Here is a 14,705-nt window from a genome sequence, read left to right as displayed (position 1 = left end):
CTGCCGTCACCAGGGGGTTCTGGGAAATGTTATTGTCCTGGTGGCACTGTACAGCTCCTCCACTCGGCTCAACTGTGGATGAAAAGGCCTGCTGATCAGGCCAGTTACACTGTTGATTTTGGAAACGGAGTGTCTTGAAAAAGTTTTTTGTAAAAACATTTTATAAAAGCATTTATACGTAAGAAAAAAACAATATTCATGTTTTTTACTTTATTTTTGGTATTTAGTATTTTATATATATTTTATGAGTTAAATGTCAAAACAATCCAGTTGTATGTCATGTATTCTGAACTGTGAGCTGTTTAGGAAGTCCATCCAAAGTGAAGTTTTTGTTGTCATTTAATGCCCTCATGTCACTCCAAACTTATCTCTTTTTTTATTTTGTTTTTAAATTAAATTTTTTGTTCCATAAACTTGCAAAATTTGGGCATGAAGCTTTTAAAATGTAAAAAAAAAAAAAAATCCTTATATTGTGGCCACGCAATGTGAAGTCGTGGCCTCGAGATCCTATGCTGAGGGAACGACATGTGGCCACGAGTAAACAAACCTGCATGACCATAGCAACCTGGGTGATGAATTTATTAATATTTCATTTTGAATTAAGAAATTATTATATTAATTATTATAGAAATTATTACATTATTAAATTATTATATTAAGCATATAGGCCTAGGCTACCAGACTGTATTGCGCATGGCAAAACTCAGTGAACCGAAAATGTCCCCTCTGTAGATATGGCAAAAAACCTAAATACAACATCAATTAATAACTAGTGTAAAACTGACCTCACGGACCAGGGTCCATTTTTTTATGTAGCTTGTGTCTTTTTTAAAATTGAAAACTGCTCTTGTTCCTATTCATTGTAATTGCATTTTTTTTAAAAAAGTGATCAGCACTGCCTTCAAAATGTCTCCTTTTAGTGCAAGAATGGAATTCTTATGAGTGTGGAATGACATGAGGGTGAGTAAGTAATGGCAGAATTTTCAATGTGAACTATCCCTTTAAATATCACAGTTCTGTATTCATGTAACAGCTGTGGATTTCCACTCGCTCACAGTAGAGGCTCTTGACAGCAAAAAGCTCTTAGTTACAAAGGGCTAGAAAGGAACCCCATTAGGGAATCTGTGAAGGGGATTGGAAACTTCCTTATGAAAAAAAAAAGGAAGTGCAATAATAAATGGACAAAAGACAAGAAGGTGAAGGAAAGAATACTACTGTATAGCTATGGCTGGCTTACCGGACGTTAGTGTTACTGTAGCCTTAAGAGCACAGAGAGGACGTAACATCTCTCCCCCGACTCTCTGCTGCATCTCCAGTTTGGCATAATGAGGACACCGCTGTACACTTGCTTCTCTCTACCTGTCCTATGGGAGGCAGCGGCTGGTCATGTGATGTGCACAACACTCCTCTGTGTGCTCATCATTTTTGTCATGTGACCTTCTCTGTGTTCTGTGCCATCTAGTATCTCCACTGGGCATGTGATTGAGAGCGCTGATATTTCATAATGCTCTGGAGCTGGTTACTTGCTTTCGTATAAATGAGGTGTCTTTTTCTGTGTGTTACGTATGATGGCTTTAGTAGATTTTCATAGTCTCTGATTAAAATTTTTTTATATGCTTTTACTTTCATTAGTGAGCCTTGTATAATAATATATGACACACACACACACACACACACACATACACACACACACACACACACACATATATATATATATAGTGAATTGCTGACAACTTTTTTCCTTGTAGTATATATATTCATGTTTCTCATTATATTTGGGAGGACTATACTTTTTACACTTTTCAAGAAAAAATCTGAGGAAAAATGGATAATGTCTTGGCAGAAAAATACCAGTGCAATTTCTGTTACATTTACAGACATTTCCTTTAACTCTAATACACACAATGCAATGTGTAACTCAAAACACCCATAAAACGTAATACAGAAAATTAATGCATTTAATTTTCCCACTATTAATGTCTGATACAGAATATGCATGACAGGAGAATAGTTCATTACGATAAGAACATTTTCAAAAATGACACATTTCAACTGCAGTGTAATTTAAAAAAAATTATTTATGGTATTTAATAGTGTTCTGTGGTGGAAATTACATTTTAACATTTTTAATAAAGTGGCAAAATTAAATTACAGCTTGCTTGGAAATTAAATATATCACTCACATTTTATCTCATGCATGGTGTTCACTGACACTTCTGTGTCTCAAAGATTTTGTGATAGATTTTCAGTTTTTAAGATTGAAAGTCTAGGTCTAGGATGAAAAATTATAAAATCAATATAATAAAATAATAAAATCTATACATAAAATATATTTGAAGAGTAGCAAAAGCATTTAAAGTAGTTTTCAAGACAGTTGTAATGTGACCTTTATATGACGCTAAGAAAAAATGCTATTTGTTTTATTAAAATCAACCCCATAGTCGAATTGACTGCATAATTTTGTCTTTAAGAGAAAACAATGAAACCTGATACATAAATCTAAACATGAAAGAGTGAGATGTAAAAGGTTTCAAGAACAGCACAGTCAAGTACTCAAAGCCGAGTGTGAGAACAGGAGAGGTCTTACTCGTATACATATGCTTGTGTGTGTGTTTAGCTTGAGCACTTAAGTTACTTAAATCAGGTCATTTTTAGAAAGCACCGTTGCAAGTGTGTGAAAGGAAAAAGGAGGAGACACGATGCTGTTGAAAGCGCTGAAAAGGGGAATGTGGGAGGGAAACGGCACCGTAGCCTTGCCACATGGCTGGTCTGTGGGGTTAGCAGGGGGCAGCGCTGTCAACACTCTCCACAGTGGGGAAGTTCCGGTGGAGGCAGGACTCAGCCATGGCACTGCTCATGGTACCATATGGTGCCACTCAGAGGATGGCAACCCCCATCCTCAGCCTCAGTGCCTGACTGAGTAGAAATAATGGCAAACTGTACTAGAGCCAGTCCTGAAGAGCCAGAGCCAACAGACACATTGAAGCCGGACCTTGAGCATCCACGGCGTTGTCTGGATAATTGTCAAAACCGGATATTTAAGCAGTATGAGACAGAGTGGGAGCAAACTGTGAGGAGGAAGTCAGTGCTATAAAGTAATTTGTAGAAATGATGACTTTTAGCTTAAAAAAAGCTTATTCTTTATACAAAATTATACATTTTGTTAGAAACGTTGTTGAAAATGTGTACATTCTATTACCAACAAGGCAATAAATAAGGTGAATGTGTTTTTTTTTTTAGTCTTTTGTTTACTGTCCCTCACTGGCAAATGTTCCTTGACTTGGGATGCACATGATATAAATAGCAGTTTGGTTTTCAGATAATTTTTAAATTTATTGTTATCTGTTGATATACTGTATATTGGATTAATTGTACATGCGTATTTCCCTTTTTTTTCTTTTACATTTAGATTACCTTTGTCATTGTGGAATGCTTATTTAAAGTCAGTCTTTAAAAACACTAATAATTTAATAGTGCTGTTAAAAGTAATCAGCAATTCTTTAAATGAATATCAATATCTCATATTGTACAAAATATAAAGTTTTGGTGCCTAACAAAATGTTATAGAATTTTTATACTGGGCATTTATCAATTATCAGCCATAATATAAAGAATGACTAGGCTACTGCATTATTGTATCACCTAGAATTTCAGTATTAGTGCATCTCTAAACATGACAAAACCTTCTTATAAATTATTGACATTTAAGAAATGTACTAACATTTGTTTTATTCTACTCTCTCAATGGATTTTTCCCTATTTAAACCCTCACTGGGCCCAACAGAAGCATTGTTTTTCCGTGTGGTAATAAGCACAACAAAATCAAAATCTCAAATAATTCAGTTCATTTGAACCCCATTTATTTGAAGTTGTCTGTCTACAGAAATCAATCATGCATGAAGCTGCTACTATCTGGAAGGGGGGCTTAATTTCTAAATTGGATGGGAGTGATTTTATCGCTATGTTCCTGGTGCTTTCACATGGTGTACTTTGATGGATTTCCGCTCACTTTCAAACATTGATCTCCAGGTGATGGGATAAATCATTCCAGTTTGGCCTCAGTGACTTTGGTCCCCTTGTGAGAAGTGGAAGTCACCCTTTGCTAGATTTATAAGCGAAAGCCTTTTAAAAAATGCAGTTAAACAGCTGTTTAATGCAAAACATGAGCAGCTGCCATATCGTAAGAGGCCTTTAAATTCATGGAACCAATAGAGTGAAAGTGCTGCGTTCATTTAAGAGGCTAAATTTAGCTCATTTTTATCAAGAGTAATGAGACTATTTCTTTCTCATAGGTACTTAAGGTATGTGAGTTTGCCTGGCAGTATAAAGTGCTGCCCTGTTTGTTATTCAAGAAAATGTTAAGAGGAAGAATACTGTTTTTCTACTTTGGGGTTATAGATAATAGTGGATGTTTGTCCACAGTGTAACTATCCATGTTCTCAAAATATTAGAAGCACACTATACAAGAGAAGTGCATGTGCTCCTACATGTTGCTATTTTGCACTGTTTATTGATAGACAAACAGTAATGTAATGTAATATAGATTTTTAAAATAGCTTTTATAAACATTTTTATATAGTAAAATATTTTATTTATTCTCTATTCTTAATATATATTTTGTGGGGTTTTTTTTGTGTTCATACAGTGTGTGTGTATATATATATATATATATATATATATATATATTTCACATTGTATTATTGTAAAAAAAAAAAAAAAAATCTATAAAAAATAAATTCACTTTTTTCAGCAAGGCCACATTAAAGTAAAGATTTATAATTTCACTGAAGATTTCTTATTAAAGTTAATACAGTTTCCACAAAAATATTAAGTAGGACAACTGTTTTCAATAACGGCTGCTAAAATTTCAGCTTTTCAAAAAAAAATCTTTACAATTCTATATATTTTTTTTCTTCATATTTTAATATAGAAAACAGTTATTTTAATAATAAAAAATAATTTAAATAAATAATTTAATAATAGTTGGAGACGTTGCCAGAGTTCTTCTGGATTTAGTCTGTCTCAGTTTGTTCTGTTTCTTCATGTTATTCCAGACAGACTGGATGATGATTAGATCGGATCTCTGTGTGGAGCACTGTACAAACAAAAATCTTACTGGATTATTACAATTAATGGCAAAATGAATGTTTGGAAATGTAAACTGTTATTTCCTACTGACACACTACAGCAAAAGATAAAAATAACTGACTTAAAACCATTTTTTAGTTGCATGGTGAAAATACTGGTGTTCTAATAATTTTGGCCACCACAGTATATAAAATACCCACTTCTTTATTGACATATATTGTATAACTGGCATTTTTATTTCAAGCTGTTTTTCCTATTGAGCACAGTGTAAATGTCCTGTGAGTGGTGTTCAGATTTGTCCTCTTGTGTTAGAGGATGAATGGAGCTGCTAGTGCCTGTGAGCTGCCAACGTGCTCTGTTCCCTCATAAACGCACGTTTGTCCCGGCATTCGCTGTGAATGATGTTGAATTTACACTGACTCAACCTCAGCAGTACTTTCACTACATCTCTGTCCCTCGTCTGTCCTTTCATACAACATCCTGGCACAGATAGGGTGGATTTATGCCCATGTAGGGAGCCGTGGGGCCTAGCGGACATGATAAATGGGCCAGCGTGTAGGCCCGACCAAAGCCTCCGCAGGAACGCTGTGCACAGCCAATGAGTTACAGTTGTGGCTCCTGTCATGGTGTGCGTTAGCACGAGCGACCGCTGACAGCTGTTTAATCACGGACGTTTCCATGTGCTTGCCCGACGACATCAGCAGCCACTGAGACCAGCTGTCATGAAGCAGGGGAGAACGGAGTAAAAACGCACCCCACCTCAAGCATCTCCTCGCCGGCTCTCCTCCGTGTCCCCACACTTTACCACATTAATTAAAGCTTCCTCATACCTTAATTACACCAAGTTCTATGCTAATGCCGGAGTCCTGTGTGAATTGCTCGCCGTTTCTTGCAGACTCTGTGCCTGATTTGCATTTCACAAAAGGTTTACTTCTATTCCTGGATGAGAGGGAGAGAGAGAGAACGAGAGAGAAGCAAATGATTTGTGATGGGGAAGAGGGGTTTGTGCTAGTAAAGTAAAGCTGTGGTTCACTTTCGTATAACCTTGTGCTTCACTTATGGGTCTTTGTTTTATGTGCTGTCTCAATTATGGCAAGCCTGGGCTGCTTTCCTGAATATCATTTCCGGCTCAGAGTACAAAGCACTTTCATATGTTCTTTTACAGTGCCAAGCTCAATGTTTGTCTCTGTTTCTCATGTTTTTCATAAAGTGTTGAAAGGTTTTTGTAGTCTAGTGCTGCTCAATTTCATCTCAGCCTTGACTTTGTACTCCGTTGTTCATCGGAGCTAAGTAACTAAAGGTCATTGTGTTCTGAAAGTTTGAAAGGTGAATGTTACATCTTAATATTGAGATGAGAAGAGTGCATGCTTAATTCTACCTGTTTTCCTGTGTGTGTATATGTGTTACGATGTAAGGAATTCAGAAACTGAAAGATTAGCCTACCTAGTTGTCAGTGGTGACTACTTCAGTGTATATACAACAATGCCTGAAACAAACCTCTACAAATGTATCTGTGGCCTAATAAAATGTATAGGGTACAACGGGGATAAAGGCGCCCCGGGGTAAAAGGCGCATTTGATATTATTTTCATCTAAACCACTAGAAAACCACACAAAAACTGGCTTAGCACTTTCCAAAACATTCGCTTTTCAAGATGCACCTATATATTTATCTGATCTTTGACACAATCGCAACACAGCAGCGCAAAGTTGATTCTGTGCTTACTTGATCTAATATTTTATGTTTTTTAAAATGTTGTAGATTTAAGTAGCAAATGAGAATCACTAAAATTAATGCATATATTTTGAGACAAAGGTCTTCTTTATGATTTTCAGTTTTGTTTAAGATAATTAAAGCAACAGTTTTTAAATAATGACAGAATATGTAAAAGTATGGTATTTGGGGTAAAAAGTGCCCCTGCTGTTGGGGCTAAAGGTGCACAGTAATTAACATGATAATTAATAGATCGCTGACTTTTCCATTTGTTGACATGACATGGTTGGATTCAGATGGTCAATATCATATATTATGTTGGGTGTCCATATTAGAGATAATCACCATGTTTAGAATGAAACCATCATATTTAAAAACATGATGTTAATCATATCATAAAATATAATTTGTTGTTACTACTGTAAATGTATATTCAATTATTATTGGAGCTCCTTCAATACTTTCAGAATCTTTACTTATTAAAATGATTTTGTTTCTGTATTTTAAAACATATTTTTATATGAACATATTTTAATGACAGTATCTTTATTGAACAAAAAATTATTTTATTTTTCAAAATAAGCAGAAAATAGTACAAACTTTGCTAAAGTGATTGTTTTGAACAAGTATTAACTTAGACATTATTTATTAAAAAACATTATTTTAGCTGAAGTATTTGTATCAATACCGTGTGCCTTTTACCCCGTGTGTGGGGTAAAAGGCCCCCCTTGCTACCTCATACATTTATAAGATTTTTAAACAATTTAAACAACTTGAATGATTTATTTTCATACAAAATCTGTTGCTCCATTAATGTTCAATACAACGTATATATTATTTCTGCAATTATACATTTTAGGTGCAGTGAATAGCACATTTTTTCTTATTGGTGTGAGTATCCTGTATCATTCATAAACCCATGTTTATTTTGTATATAGCCAGTGTTTCTGTTACCTACATAAGCTACATGCCTACTGAGAAAATTTTTCTTGTAGTTAAAATGTTAATATTGTAATCATTATAATTTGTAATTGATTATATAATACAGTGCATAAAACTTAAAGCATTATTCTGATGGCAGAGTCTTCTTGGACATCAAGACACCTCTAGGTCAGCAGCTACTCCAAGAATATTATTTTTAAATTTGGATAAGAAATCATACATATGTCATCATCAATAGTGTCATAATATGGCCTTGGTTTGCTTTTGTGATGTTACCACTTCATCATCATGTAAAGCCATTGTCTTGTTTCAGACTGGCTGTGGAGCTTAAGTCACTGGTAGCTGATCATTGTGTGAACTAAACATGCATGGAGGCTGGTGTCATTGAGTGCCAAGGCCCTGTTTTAATAATTATCTCAGACACCAGACACTCCGTAGAATTTTTCATTGCTTCATTCCACATACTTTCACTCAATTTCACACAACACAACTTTCCCTTGTCTTTTCAATTTGAGTTATATTCATAAATATATTAAATATTAGCCTTAAATAATACTGTTATGCTGTGTCTCTCAGTCTCTTTATTTCTGCACATGAAATTTTGGGATATAAAACTGAAAAATCATATATTTAATTTTTATGTATATCTAATATATGTATATCTATATATATATATATATATATATATATATATATATATATATATATATATATATATATATTAAATATATATCTGAGTTTCTGTAATTCTCAGTTATGGTGAATATTACAACCCTAAATGATGGTGACAAATTTGATGTTTTTATAAATATTTCCCACATATTTGTAATTTAATTATATAAATTTTTAGATATGTAGTTCTTTGTTTTTGCACTTTTTGTATATTGTGTAATTTGTATATTTTTTTTCTTTTAATACCAAAAAAAGTAAAAAAAAAAAAAAAAAAAGTAATTATAAATGTATTGTATTGCATTGTATTGAACTCTTAAGTCTCATTGGCTGTGAAAAAGCAACCGATTTAGTTTTTTATTTGGAAAATCTTGCATCCTGTGTTTGAGCTTGTCCTTTACGTTTACCTTTGACCCACAGGATGTTCACTGGTGACGGTGTTGAGGGAGAGAGCAGTAAGGGTGCACAGGGGGAGGGAGACAGGGGTTAGGACTGGGGCAGGTGTTCAGATCATCTCGTTGTCTTTCTCTGGGGCACGTTCTGCATGGATGGTCGCACATTCATCACATTCCGTAGGTAGCATATTCTTTTAATTCTACATGTAGCTTGCTTGTTTTTATATACGTCACATGATATCATCATGGCGGAGGAGTCTGTGAGGAAGACCCCTTTAGTGTAAGTAAAGCTTTGGATAGATTCATGTTTGAGACCTCAGTGCTGTTTGGACAGGGGAAAATGCTGGATATGGGTTGTATGCATGTCATGATTTTGTTTAGTAGTCGCTGGTTTGTTTGGAGCTCTTTTGGAAGACGTTCATGTAGTCTTTAAGCATTCTTCATCTATGTGGTGGAAAGAACATTAGACTGAAAGAAAGACTGAGATTTGGTTGTGGAGTTTCCATGAGTTGTTTCACTGTAGATTTTTTTATATCTCTATACTTTGAAATATCATGATACTGTCTTCAATTACTGCATTAGCTTCAGAATAAGTGCTTACTACTAGCAACATATTTTCCAAGTAAATACATACCTTGTAGTTGGAGTTGAGATTCCGTCATGCACACACGGTCAGTCAGGGCTATATTGTTTGGTTCTGTTCTGTTCTGTAACAGGTTAACCATTGAACTTACTGTGAAAATTGGTCAGTTTGTTAGAAAAAAAAACATTGATAATTAATCTGATCTGAATAAATATGGGGCATTAAAATCAAATTAGAGTATCAGGTCATCAAGTCAACATTTCTTATGTCAAATTTGTCAGTAGATGATAGATAAAAATGTTAAATATGCTTGTTAAAATTGAGCGATTATGTAAAATTATATAAATGTTATTGTGTTAAAATGTTACAAAAATGTAAAATTATTAATTTGAGGAATTATTGGGTTAAAATGTTACAAAAGTTACAAAATTGTACAATTATTCATTTGAAGGATTATTTGGTTAAAATATCACAAAAAATACAAAAAGGTAAAATTATTTATTTGAGGGATTATTGTGTTAAATGTAAAATTATTCATTTGAGGGATTATTAGGTTAAATGTTACAAATTTTACAAAATTGGGTTAAAATTAGGGTTGGGCGATGTGGAATCAGGATGCCGGCTCAACATCGTGATGTCTATCAGCCATCAGCGATGGACGATGGCATCGTCTATCGGCCCAACCCTAGTTAAAATGTTACAACTGTTACAAAAATTTTAAATTATTCTTTTGACGGATTATTGGGTTAAAATGTTACACAAGTTACAAAAATGTAAAATTAATTTGAGGGATTTTTGGGTTAAAATGTTACATTTGGGTAAAATGTTAACATGGAGGGATTATTTGGCTAAAATGATACATTTGCTGGTAACATGTTAAAATTGAGGGACTATGTTAAATTTACTCATAAGATTGGGAAGCTATTAGGTAAAAATGTTACATAGGCGACTATTGAATTTGAACCTAAAGTTTTTCATGTCCCCTTTCTCTTTCTCTGTCTCCTCTCCCCTCCCAGTTTGCACCAGCAGTTTGCCAACTACAAGGAGCAGGTGAGGCGGATTGGGCCAGAGCCCCCCCAACAGAGGCAGCAGGGCCAACACAAGGATGACGCCCCCACCTGTGGCATCTGCCACAAGACCAAGTTTGCTGATGGCTGCGGAAACCTGTGCTCCTACTGCCAGACTAAGTTCTGTGCCCGGTGCGGAGGAAGGGTCTCTCTGCGTTCCAATAACGTGAGTACCACCTACATAGTATGAGTGGCCAGACTGTTTTTCATGCTTCCTCCACCTGCATCTGCACGCATTTAAGAAAGGACAGGGAGAGAAGAGCACTGGGTGGATGAGAGAAAGGTTAATTGGGCATTAGTCAGAGGAGATGACGCTGTTGGTCACTGGGGGGTCGCCGCACACCCATGCTGGGATGCCCGAGTTGGCGCTGAGTCTCCACAGGGGCAGCCGTACCACACAAAGAGAAGCACCTGAAATGGTGGCTCACCTCCTGGAGTGTGATATTTACCTTCTCTTTCTATTCCTTCCACTGAGTCCAGAGCGCTAATTAGTGTTCAGTCATAATGAGTGCAGTGTAGGGAGTCAACAGGAGAGCATTATCTCACCGACAGAGGCAGTAGAGCAGGGAGTGAGGTCAGTGAGGTGGAGATAAGGGTAAATGTAATTAATAACACACTGATTTAGTTACATATGTATCCATTTGGACATTTGAAGTAAATATGCACATTTTTATTGCTGCTCAATGAAGCCAGGCCATTTGTAGTGTAACTATTGTCTACGCCTGTCAATGGCAAGTGAATTGAGAAATGTTTTTGGCAGTCAATGTATCCAATCAGGCATTTTTTATTTACATTTTTGAATAAGTTAATAAGAAAGGTAATTATTTTGCTTATCAAAAAAGAATGATTTTTAGCCATACAGTGACTAATAAATATTATTTATTATATTAATAATATAATCATTTACATTTAATGAAGAATGAACAATATATTGGCACAGTATTAGTTATCAGTATTAGAAATTTTTTAGTTTTTTGGTAGCTGTCGAAACTGGATATTTAATTGTACATGTTCATGCAAATGTCAAAATTAATATCTAGAGTGAATTCAGGTAAATTGGACAACTTTTTGCTATTGAGAAGACTGAGAAAATATGGCCCAATTATCCCAAAATGAATCATATTTTTAATTTTGCATTAATAATGCTGTGATGCTGTGCCTAAATTTAGTTGGAACACTAAAATGTTTTTAGTATTTTAAATTCATTAACATTAAAATATTTTTTAGTGTTTTATTTTTCATTTATTTAGACAAAATAGAATTTGTATGTATCATTTATTGGTTATTGGCTTAAAATATTTATCTGCTTATTGAACTTGCTTACAGAATTTGAATTTCATTACATTCATAATTTTAATAAGTACATTTTCCACTGAGATTATGATTTAATTCATGTCAACTAAGATCTGATTGTTGCTTTTGTATTGAGATGTAACCCCCGACGTAACTCCCAAAGCTGATTTTTACTTACGTTTGGCACTTCATGAGGTTTAATTTTGGTTTAAATGTGAGAAAGCTCAGATAGGGCCAGTGTTGAGTCTAGAAGGCTGGCTGGAGAAATCCCATATGTGATGCAATGCAAGTGAAGTCTCTGTTGGTAGTGGATGGGTGCTGCCCTGAGGTTAGTTTCGCTGAAATGAGCGCATGTTGTTTCTCGGAGCCCTTTGGCGTATGCTATTAATGAGAGTGGCAGTCTTGATAATGGAGTCGCTAGATGCCTGTAGGTTAAACATAGAGAGCTACACCTACTCGATCTGGTAGACTGGAAACAGTAGCTAAAAGCAATGAAATAAACTTAATAGCTCCATTGCTATGAGTAGCCTGAGTTGGTTCAGAGTGAACAGACTCGAAAAAGTTCAATGAAAAATCACAAATGCCTCACCCAGTCAGTGCACATTGTACAATTCGTACCACTACATTTATATTTTAGCAGAAACACATGTATCATGGTTTTCACAAAATATTAAACGGCACAATTGTTTTCAACATTGATAATTATAAGAAATGTTTCATGAGCACCAAATCAGAATATAAGAATGATTTCTGATGGATCATGTGACACTGAAGACTGGAGTAATGGCTGCCGAAAATTCAGCTTTGTCTTCACAGTAATGTATTACATTTTAAAATATATTCAAATAGAAAACAGTTATTTTCATTTCTAATAATATTACAGATATCCCTTTATTTTGTTCAAGTAAATACAACCTTGGTGAGCATAAGATACGTTCAAAAACATGAAAAAATCTTACCAACCTCAAACTTATTTATATGCACACATACATTTATTTATAAATGCCATAAAATGTGACCGTGGACCACAAAACAAGTCATAAGTGTCAATTTTCCGAAATTGTGATTTATACATCATCTGAAAGCTGAATAAATAAGCTTTCCATTGATGTATGGTTTGTTAGGGTCCAGATATTTGTAGATATTTGGCTGAGATGCAACTATTTGAAAATCTGGAATCTGAGGGTGCAAAAAAAAATCTAAATACTGAGAAAATTGCCTTTAAAGTTGTCCAAATGAAGTTCTTAGCAATGCACATTACTAATCAAAAATTAAGTTTTAATGTTTTTACGGTAAGAAATTTACAAAATATCTTCATGGAACATGATCTTTACTTAATGTCCTAATGATTTTTGTCATAAAAGAAAAATCGATAATTTTGACCCATAAAATGTATTTTTGGCTATTGCTACAAATATACCCTAGCAACTTAAGACTGCTTTTGTGGTCCAGGGTCACAAATATTTTTTTAAAGAAATGTTATTAACTCCCAGGCACAATAAAAAGTGCAAACTGCAATTAAAATCTGAATTAAATACAGTAAATTGAACTAAACAAGGCAGTTGGCTGTAACATTGTTTTTTTTAAATCCCTAATTTGCAAGAAATTTGAAGTAAACCAATCCTCTTCCTCCATGCCAGTTGATACGTATGCCAGCCTCCAATGGATAAGTGTCTAATATGATGTGTCCTGCAGTGTGACACACTGTATGGATTCTTCATTAACTGGCTGTCATAGGTGTTTGACTGCCATTTAATGAAGGTTCTATATATAGAGAGAATGGAAGAGACATTCAGCCATATTGTGAACATTCTATCAAAATAACCTCGTGTTCACTCTGTACGATTTTTAATTATGTAAATGAATGAAAACTGGTACAGTGTTTACACCTGCCTTTAGTGGGCATTTGTTTATCAGTGTGCAGATGTAGTTATACAGTAGCATTTTAGTGGCTGTGATTGTTTTTTCTATGGTGGCTCTGAAGCAGTAGGACCTACTAAGCGGAATGCCATGTTCTCGTTTTCAGTGACCCATGCACTACCTTTATTTCCACTGGGAATTATTCATGGGAAATCTTAGAGTACATATCAGTGCAACCTGCACCTCTCAGGTTTGCCCTGTGGGTGGCAACATACCTGCAAATTTACACTACCGTGATCTGTCCTGAAATAACAGCAAAGAAAAGGTGAATAAATCCACAATATAATGTAAAACATTCCAAGACATGTTTGTTTTGCAACTGGAAAATGCCATTTGTGTTTTGACACCTTTTGATGCTGCAAATGCCAGTCTAGAGCTGTTTTTGTGTTTATTATTCCAGTATGCATCTAAATGTTTTTTTTTTTTTTTTCATATCTGATTGTCATTTCATACTTCTCTCTCTTGTTCTTCTCCCCCACCCACCATCCTGTTTCTCTCTGTGTCGCTGGAGAAGAAAGTGGACAAAGTGGTTAGCATTTTCTATTCTCTTTTTGTCACTGTGAGTGTGAATGCTGATCTGAAAGTGTTCTTTCCCTCACTCCCTTCATTCACATATACAAGGTCTTCAGTACATCTTCAGTGTTTATTTATTTATTTTTTTTTTTTGAGTTTCACTCTGTTAATTCATTGCACTGTTCTGTTTGTCAGGTTTAGGTTATGTAAGCTTCTTTATGGCTTATTTTCATACAGTATATGCTACCCGCACAACACCCAGATTTACAAAAGTTTTATGTGTGTACAGTATGTGTTTTTGTGGATTTCCCTGAATAATTATGTAATTTGGGTGATGCATCCATACACACCCAAAACACAGATTGATGTCACTGCAAATAGATACAGTAGCTGATGAAAATTCAGCTTTGCCATCACAGGAATAAATTACAAACATATTGAATTAAATTAAAATGAAAACATATTAAAATCTTTAAAAAAATAATTACAAAGTAATTGTAATAATATTTCACAAAATCACTT

At 34.7% G+C, this 14,705-nt stretch overlaps 1 protein-coding gene across 25 annotated transcripts in view; it reads left to right on the top strand.

The window, feature by feature from the left end:
- The window catches only part of LOC131551972 (regulating synaptic membrane exocytosis protein 1-like), an 81,737-nt gene that overhangs the window by 17,227 nt on the left and 49,805 nt on the right, over positions 1-14,705 (top strand). For 21 of the 25 annotated variants that reach the window (XM_058795261.1, XM_058795256.1, XM_058795254.1 and 18 more), the window contains 2 exons: positions 10,407-10,623; positions 14,185-14,199. In XM_058795261.1, coding sequence (XP_058651244.1) covers positions 10,407-10,623; positions 14,185-14,199 — 232 coding nt within the window. Of the gene's footprint in view, positions 1-8,913; positions 8,985-10,406; positions 10,624-14,184; positions 14,200-14,705 lie in introns of those variants that run through there. The other 4 variants (XM_058795240.1, XM_058795262.1, XM_058795264.1 and 1 more) reach the window with 2 other exon arrangements.

The sequence above is a fragment of the Onychostoma macrolepis genome, chromosome 13 (genome assembly GCF_012432095.1).
Source record: "Onychostoma macrolepis isolate SWU-2019 chromosome 13, ASM1243209v1, whole genome shotgun sequence".
Taxonomy (NCBI): Eukaryota; Metazoa; Chordata; class Actinopteri; order Cypriniformes; family Cyprinidae; genus Onychostoma; species Onychostoma macrolepis.
The sequence above is the reverse complement of the archived record's forward strand: the minus strand, read 5'-3'. Positions and strand labels throughout refer to the sequence as shown.